The 9,179-nt window shown below is 36.1% G+C and overlaps 1 protein-coding gene across 1 annotated transcript in view; it reads left to right on the forward strand.

Moving 5' to 3' along the window:
- Positions 1-9,179, forward strand: part of PLD5 (phospholipase D family member 5) — a 473,171-nt gene that overhangs the window by 278,555 nt on the left and 185,437 nt on the right. Inside the window, exon 4 of the mRNA XM_060088384.1 lies at positions 2,780-2,891. Coding sequence (XP_059944367.1) covers positions 2,780-2,891 — 112 coding nt within the window. The remainder of the gene's footprint in view (positions 1-2,779; positions 2,892-9,179) is intronic.

Raw genomic sequence — 9,179 nt, forward strand, 5'->3', positions numbered from 1 at the left:
AATGTGCCTGAGCCACTAGCTAACTTCAAGATGATTTATTTAAGTTTAAAATGTTGGCTAATGTTTCTCACCAGAAAGAGCAAGTCTTTAAACTGCTGATGTTTAAAAACCAAGGGGCTTTTGTTATTCCTTTATGAAAACATGATGAGTAAATTTAACTCAGAGAGCAGTAGGCCTTACTGCAGATCTCAGCATAGAATAAGTGTTTCATACCTTTGAAGTAATTACATTTTGAATGTCCTAGCAAAAATGGGTGGACTAGGAGGTAAGACACTGAAAACGGGAAATTTAATAGAAGTTCTGCCTCAAGCTCAAGTACAGAAATTCTACCCCAGCACAAGTTCATTACAGTGAGCACTATAATTAAAAATTTTAAGACTCCTTGGTGTAAGTAATCAGCACATATTGAAGTAAAAATAAGCTTTATTTAATGACAGTCTGCTACTATCTGTAGCTTTTGGAGTTTCTATTTTCATTCATGTTTGAGAGTTCTGGTCTTTATTTTAAATCTCACAAAAATAACACAGTGAGAATAAATTTAAGGTTCAGAGCCAGAAGTACAGATAGGTTAGAAGATCTCTTATGTTTCATTTGTGCTAAATTTATTGTTAACTAAGAGCAAAAAAAAAAAAGCATTTGTTTAAAAATACTGGCTCAAGACTTCCCTGGCAGTCCAGTGGTTAAGACTTTGCCTTCCAATGCTGGGGGTACGGCTTTGATCCCTGGTCAGAGAGCTAAGATCTCACATGCCTCGCAGCCAAAAAACCAAAACATAAAGTGAAGCAATATTGTAACAAATTCAATAAATACTTTAAAAATGGTCCACATCAAAAAAAAAAAAAAAAGTCTTTAAAAATACTGGCTCACTAACCGTGGGGACTTAATAACACGCAGAGTGCATATGCCCTTTCCCATTGTGAAAGTGAAAAATACAAACAATTTATGTGACCGTGAGATGACCATGAGTCTGGGCTGTAGAAATCTGGGCTATTCAGGCATCACCAAACCTTCAAGGGTGTGTGACAAGAGTATAGTGCACAACTTGGCAGAGTGACAAAGCTCACAGGGAGGAGGTTGTGTTGGTGGCAGCTCTGCGGGAAAATCCACAAAGCCCCACCAAGTGCATCTTCCCTCACATCCAGTGTCTGAGCCTCTCACTGCCAAGCCCTCATTTCTCCACAGTAAATTTGAAATGTATGTAGACCCTGAAATCAGCCAATCAGCAGCTGTTTTTTCCTTATCCTTCTCCCTCTATCTCTTCATATCTCTCTTTCTCTCTCCCTCCCTCTTCCCTCTCACCTTTTTATTAAAAAAGCAATTTGCAACTGCCTGATTCACTCATTCAACATACCTCATAAGAATAATACCTGCTTTGTGGGGAGGCTGCCTCCACGCTTTGCATGCAAAGTAATTTGGTTACTTTTGGTGAGTTCTACTTTGGGCAACCTTTATCAGCACACTTAGTTAGACAAAAAGGAAGCCTCCATTCCTGACATGGGGTGCAACTCCTCTTTTCTCTAACTTCCAGGGATTATGGAGTTTAGGCTATACTGCACCAGCTCTAGGCAGGAGCATGGCTGGATTATGCCAGACACTCCTCCCTGCTGTCAGCTGTCACCCTAGCACTGGCATACCAGCTCCCTCCTCCTTAATATTCCAAAGTGTTAGGGTTTTGATCTTTGGCTTCTTTCTTTTCTAAGGCTGAATTGCAGGAATCACTGCTCTACATCTACATTTCATCCATTTTCTCTTTTCAGTCTTCAAATTCTTTCTACATGATCATTATCGATAATCTATTCTTATCAAAGTAAGATAAGACTCTGCCACTTGGGGGGCCATTAATACTAAAGCCTTATTGCCTGTTTAGCCTCCAAAGTTATTTGAGTTTGTGGCTGAATAACAAAATTCTGAAGAACCAATAAAAGAAGACCAGTTCCCTCTTATGATAATGAGGAGTCTATGAAAACACACAAGAGGAAATAAAAAGGATAATGTTGCAGTCCACTCACCTAAGATGATATAATAGCTATGGACCTACCACTATGTAGAGTCTCCCTGAGATTAAAAAAAAAAAAATTTACTATAAAAATTATGGTTGTGAAAATCTTATAAGGAAAGCCTTTACTTTTTATTTTTTTCAGTTATTTTTAGGCTGGGCTAATAATTCTAGATTTCTAGGCAGACCATAAGTTGAATTCAATAAAATACGTTTTAAACAAGAAGGTGAATTTAGGCAAATCCCTGATAAGTAGTCATGATTCCCCCATAATGGCTAACACTTAAAGGATACTTATCTACTATTATCTCTTAATCCTCACAAAAACCTATTAAAGTAAGTACTAATATTATCTATCTTTTACTGAAGAAGAAACTGGAAATTAATGAGATTAAGAAACAGAGTTTGTAAATTGGAAAAACAGCTGGAATCCAGGTCTTTCTGGTTCCAATCACAACTGTTTAATATTCTCTGCCTCTTCATGTGTAGATAATTTGAGTTCATGAAAAAGTAAAAGAAGAGTAGATTTGCATCGTAGCATTGAAATGACTATTGCAATAATTGTTGAATTGCACAATACTCAAAAAAACAATGTAATCTGTGTTCCTACTACTACTCTATTTCCATAAACTCTTTTGAATTTATGAAGTGCTGCTGCCAAGGGCTGAAGTGCTTGCCTTTTAAAATTTGAATGAATAGTTTTAATTTTCAATGTTTATTTATTCCTATTTAAAATAGCATACTTTTAGGTTTTCTGACTTTGGTTCTGAATATTTTTTCTAGGGTCAACGTCTTTTCGAAAAGTTGCTCCAACTGACTTCTCAAAATGTTGAAATCAAGCTAGTGAGTGATGTAACAGCTGATTCAAAGGTATTAGAAGCCTTGAAATCAAAGGGTAAGGCCAAGGTTGACATGGTACTCTACCTCTGGGTGTTCTGTTCCGGTACCTTTAATTCTACATAGAGCAGTACATGATTTCTTTATAATCAACACACTTGACTTAGTGCACTTCTTATTTCTCCTTTGAAAAACAGCTTGATTAAAGCCTTTAAATGAGAGTACTAATTAGTCAATTCTACTGGGATTTTTAAAGTAGTGTTGTTGCATATTAGCTTATGCAAAATAATCTACTAGCCATTAGATGATAATTAACTGGAAAGAAGAATCTTTCCCTCTCTGAACACTTCAGTGATGTGATTAGAGAGAAGAGCCGCTTCTTATCAGAACAAACATTGGATTTCTGATTGTCTCTTGACCATCAAATGGAAATTCTCTTCATGCTACATATATTCTTTGAAATAATATAGTCAGATGTAGGAGTCTATGAAACACTGCCTAATTCACAACTTTTAAGACAATTCCACAGGAGAGCCTCATTTGTATGGCCACTTTGCAATTTGTCTCACAATCCCTGAACACTGAGGATAATTATAAAATAAATTTCTTAATTTTGCTCTATCTTTACTAACTGAACTCTCACAAAAAGTTTTTACTGATTTATAAAACAATTTTACCCTGAATTTACTATCCAAACTGTAAGCCTATGAAAGAAATTGGCAGGTGTGAGCCAGTGAAAATGTTCAAGTTGCTGGGTGTCCCCAGGAGAGGACAAGGTGTTGGCCCCAGTGAGTGTCAGTATTTCACCTGATGATACTACATCTCACATGTATGCTGTTTAAACATATTGGGCATTTTTGTTTGTCATCTTCCCTACATCAGTAAGTGAAAATAAAATACTTTCTAAAAAATGGAACAGGGCTTCCCTGGTGGCGCAGTGGTTGAGAGTCCGCCTGCCGATGCAGGGGACACGGGTTTGTGCCCCAGTCCGGGAAGATCCCACATGCCATGGAGCAGCTGGGCCCGTGAGCCATGGCCACTGAGCCTGCGCATCCGGAGCCTGTGCTCCACAACGGGAGAGGCCACAACAGTGAGAGGCCCGCATACTGCAAAAAATAAAATAAAAATAAAAAATGGAACAGACTATGAGGCAAGTAAGTGAGCCCAAGTGGCCTTTCCTTCTGCAGAAGAAAAATTGAAAGTGATAAAGCCTATGAAAAGAAAATAACATAGAGAAGACAAAAGCTTGGCCAGGCATATGGGCTTACCACCATGAACATTCTGTTTTCTATGCATGGGAAAATACATGCGTTATTGCTAGGTCTGAAAGCTTCACCATGCTACTTGAACACAGCACAATATACTTGAAAAACTAGAAAATACCTAGTTCAGTGAATTGACAGATACAACCAACATGGATTAGAAATGTATGAATACTTAAACTGTTTAAAAAATATGAAATTGGGTTCCCACTGTAAATTGAATTTCTATCTGAAAATTTGTTATCTGACACATATTTAGGAGTGGATTATTTTAGGCTAACTCTGAGTGCCTGTATTTCCAGATGATTTTTCTTATGGAAGCTAATTGCATGTCCTTGGGGTTTGATTACCCCAGAAGGGTAAAAAGCAGATGAGTTAGAAAGAGAAGGATATAGCCTGAGACTTTAGTTGCTTCTTGACTGTACATCCACAGGTCTGTTGCTTGCCATAGCCACTCTAAATATTATAAACTAAACCAAAAGTTAAAACTAGGCAGTACTGGGGGTATGACAGCCTTTTTTAGTTGCTGCTGAGTATTTGTCTACTTTAGACAGGGAATAGCAATTAATGAATTTATAGATAAAGCCCTTGTTTATATTTCTATTGTGAACTATGAATTAAAGTTTCATTATAGTCAGTGCCTCTCACACAAAAGAAGTATTTGAATTTCACAAGTATATGCATATGTCACTACAGCTTAGGCTCTGTTAATGTCTAATAGGAGTTCTTATCAAAATAAGAAAATGGTTTTCCTTCACAATGGGAGAACAATAAACAGGACCCAAGGTTCTCACAGCTATTCCCTATGTACCTAGAGTGAGCCTATCTGACATTTATTAATGCACATAGGTGTAATATATATGCATGTTTAAAATACAGTTTTTGTATTTCTCTACTCTCACCCTGTGGCAGAGACATAGTATATAATAACAGTGCATTTAAGAAATATTGATATTTTTATGAAATCGTTTTAAATCTGTGTTGGAATACTTTGCTTTGGGGTTATCTTTAAATTTCTTTAGGGAGAGTTCCTATCTTTTGGTAAAGTTCCAGGAAGGTTTGTCCAGAAATAGTCCACAAAAAACAGATAAGTGTGAGACTAACCATGAGCAACTTCAGCTGTGAAGGAGTTACTGAGTTTAGAAGCTAATCAAATTTATTGTGAAAAAGAACAAGAGTGAGGCTTCCCCAGGAAATGGTAAGGACTTAGTGCAGACATTGGCCCAGCGAAGGCACAGTGGGCTGGAGATGTGAGGTGGCCCAAGGCCACAGAGACCTCCGTGGGTGGGGTGAGATTGAAGGTTATTCACTGTGCCTCATGCTCCCCAGTCCTTGACTCAGAAGTCAGAAGATAATCCTCCAAGGTCTCACCCTGTGGCTGGAAGGTGGGGTACTTTTGAAACCCAACCTCCTTGAAGTCCTTAAACCCCGGCAGGGATTTCATTCTAGACAAGTCTCCCTGTAAATCCAGAGTTTCACTGATCAATTTTCCTAATTTCACTTGCTCACTGTCTCCACTTGTATCCCCCAACAGCATCTCATAGGCAGCGTGTTAACCTGCATACCCCTGCCCCTCACTCAGTAGCTCCAACAGCAACTTCCTTTACCTGAATTTCCAACCGCCCACTCACCCCACACTCTCATTCTTCACATCTAACAGGCCAGATTCTATAGGATCTGCCTCTGAGTCTCTCTCCTAGATATCACAGTCCCTTTTCAGCTACAGCTGCCCTAGTGCAGGTATTTAATACCTTGCCCAGACCTAGCCACAGCTACTTTCTCTCTTCCCAGTTTCTGATCTTCTCACTCTCCCACCATCTGATCTCCATGCAGCTACCAAAGGGATCCTCCACAGCATGATTGTTATCAGCTCACATCCCCACCTAAATCGGGTGTATGTATGAGGATGCCCAAGGGTTATATACTCCTTTTAACTGAGAAATATCATACCTGCAATAAAGAGCACAGCATTAAGTGTATAGCTCTAGGAATTTTTATGAAGTAAACACGTCTGTATAATCCCTTCACAGATCATGATGTACAGCATTGCAAATGTCTCAGGAAATGTTTTCATTACCCTTTGAAGTCAGTATCTTCTGCAGAGCTGACCACTATTTCAACTTCTGCCACTATAGATTATATTTGTGCTTTTTTTGAATTTTATATAAATAGACTTATTAAGTACATACTCTCATATCTGGATTCTTTTGCTCAATTTTATAAGATCCATATATGTTGTGTATAAAAGTAGTTTGCTCTTTTACATTTTTATATGGTATTCTATCATGTAAATATAATTTAGGTATTCTACTGATGATGGACATTTGGATTTTTCCCACTTTTTTGTTATTGTAAATAATATGGTGCTATGACCATTCTCGTATGTCTTTTTGGTGCCTGTTTATACTCATTTCTTTGGATATTTACCGGGAGTGGAATTGCCGACATCACAGGCTATGTATGTTCAACTTCAATAGACATTGCCAGTCAGCTTCCAAAGTGGTTATACCAGTTTACACCACCACAGACAACACATGAAAGTTTCATTTGCTCCATATTCTCACAAAATCTGGCATTCTTTGTCTTTTTTATTTTAGCTATCCTGATGGATATGTATCATGACGTGACTTTAATTTTTTTCCCCTGATGACTAATGATGTTGACCATCTTCTCATATACTTATTGACCATTTCTATATCTTCTTTGTTGAAGTGTCTATTCAAGTATTGTGCCCGTTGTTATTTTATTTTTGTTTTTTTATTGGCCTATTCTTGATTAATAGGCTGGATTTGAATCCTTTTTTGGCTATATGTATTTCAATTATCTTCTCCCATTTGAAGCTTATTTTTCCACTCTTCTAATGGTGTCTTTAGATAAATAGAAGGTCTTAATTTTAATGAAATCCAGTTTATTAAGTACTCCTTTATTGTTGGTGCTCATTGCATCCTGTATAAAAAATATTTGTCATCACAAAGTCATAAAGATATCCTCATTTGTTGTGTTCTAAATGCTGTATTGTTTTACCTGTCAGAATTAAGTCTATTTAGATCTGGACTTACTTTTTATGTATGAGATGAAGCAGGGATGAAGATCAGTTTTTATTTATATGGAAAGCCATTTACTAAAAACAAATTTTTTTCTTCACTCCATTTCAGAGGCATCCATGTTGAAAATTGGGTGACTATGTGTTTGGGTCCGTTTCTATATTCCCTATGTATTACATTCCAGTTGGTCTACTTATTTATCTTAGGATAAATACCACATTGTTTAATTACTGTGGCTTTATAATACATGTTAAATCAGGTGGTGTAATTTTTTTCATCTTTGTTTTTCATCTTTAAAACAGTGTTAGTTATTCTTGGCCCTTCAGATTTAAAAATAAAATTTGGAATCAATTTGTCACAAAAATGCTGAAATTTTTATTAGAATTATGTTGACTCTTCAGATAAACTTCGGGAGAATTGACATTGACAGTATTGAATCTTCTACTCCATAAACATGACAAGGCCTCTTACTACTGTTTTAGCTACATCTCTCAAGTTTTTAATATGACATAAATTATTAAAGTGTTTTTCAGTTCAAAAAGGTTTCTAATTTCTACTTTAATTGCTACTTTGAACCATGGGTTATTTAGAATTGTAATCCTTGATCTCTAAACATTTGAAAGATTGTTCAATTTATCTTTTTGTTATCTTCACTATGGTCAGAAGTATATACTCTGTATGATTTCAAACATTTGAAATGTGTGGAAAATTACTTTATACATTTTTATTTGTAGAAATAAATTTACTTTATAAATCTTTAGGCCTGTTAATGTGATGCCATTATATAACTTTTCAGTTTTGTTTCTGTATTTCATCAGCTCTTAAATTTGTCTTGGCCAGAGAGTCAGTCTAAAAGCTACTTCATCATAGCCAAAAGTGGAATATATGTAAAGTGGCTTCTCATTGCCTAATGCATAATCCTAACTGGTAGGCCTCAAAGACAAGCTAAATAAGGGGTAGTATTGTCATTGGAATCCTCTGTTTCTTTCTCCATATCCACCTTCAAGTGGGGTATGCCATCTGCTACCAAAATTTAGCTTGCTAGGAAGTAACTGTGACATATCTCTTAAGTCCTGTTTTCCCTGCTCATGCCTCCCAGCAAATGCCTTTGATGTCCCATTTTTCATCAAACCTGATACTTGTAACATCACAGCAATATTATGGAAAATTTATATTATTAGTAAAATTTTTATTTTTGGCTGTGTCTTTTAGTCATAAACAAAATATTATTGCTCAACAATACTACTGTATGTTTGAAGACTGTTTTTAGAGGAGTTTTAGGTTTACCACAAAATTAAGAGGAATGTACAGAGATTTCCTGTGTACTGCCTACCCCACACATGCATTGCCTCCTGCATTATCAACATCACTTTCCCAACAGTATATTTTTTACCAAGGATGAACCTGTATTGACACATCATGATCACCCCAAATCCAGTTTACCTTAGGGTTCAATCTTGGGTGTTATATATTCTATGAATGTGGACAAATGTATAATGACATACATCCACCACTGTAATATCATACAGGGTATTCTCACTGCCTTAAAAATCATCTGTGCTCCACCCATTCATCTCCCCCTGCCTACTTTGTATTTTATAGCTTTGTTGCAGTGAAATTTATAATTAGGAAGAATCATTTTTTGTTTGTCTTTCAAAACCATAGCAATTCAGTGTACTTTATATATATGATTAAAATATTTACCAGTAGTCTACCAAATATTAAAAATAAATAAAGTCAGAAAATAATTTTGTTTTAGGAAAAAGATGGGCTTTCAATTGTTCGTTATCACATAATCCTTTAATAAAATGACTAGTGAAATTAAAGGCATAAACATTAGAATCAATGACCTAGAAATAAAGTCTACACTTCTTTAAAAAAGAAAAAAAAAAAAAAACATTTGAAAACGTTCAGGATCTGAAATCTCCCTTTTCAGTTTCATTCTTACCATTCTTGTTGTTTATTTTCCAAGTATGTGAAAACTAGTTGTGATTTCCTAAACACATGTACTTTTTCAGGGCTGTTTCCTAAAACATGCTT

The sequence above is a fragment of the Mesoplodon densirostris genome, chromosome 2, assembly GCF_025265405.1.
Source record: "Mesoplodon densirostris isolate mMesDen1 chromosome 2, mMesDen1 primary haplotype, whole genome shotgun sequence".
In the NCBI taxonomy this organism is placed as follows: domain Eukaryota; kingdom Metazoa; phylum Chordata; class Mammalia; order Artiodactyla; family Ziphiidae; genus Mesoplodon; species Mesoplodon densirostris.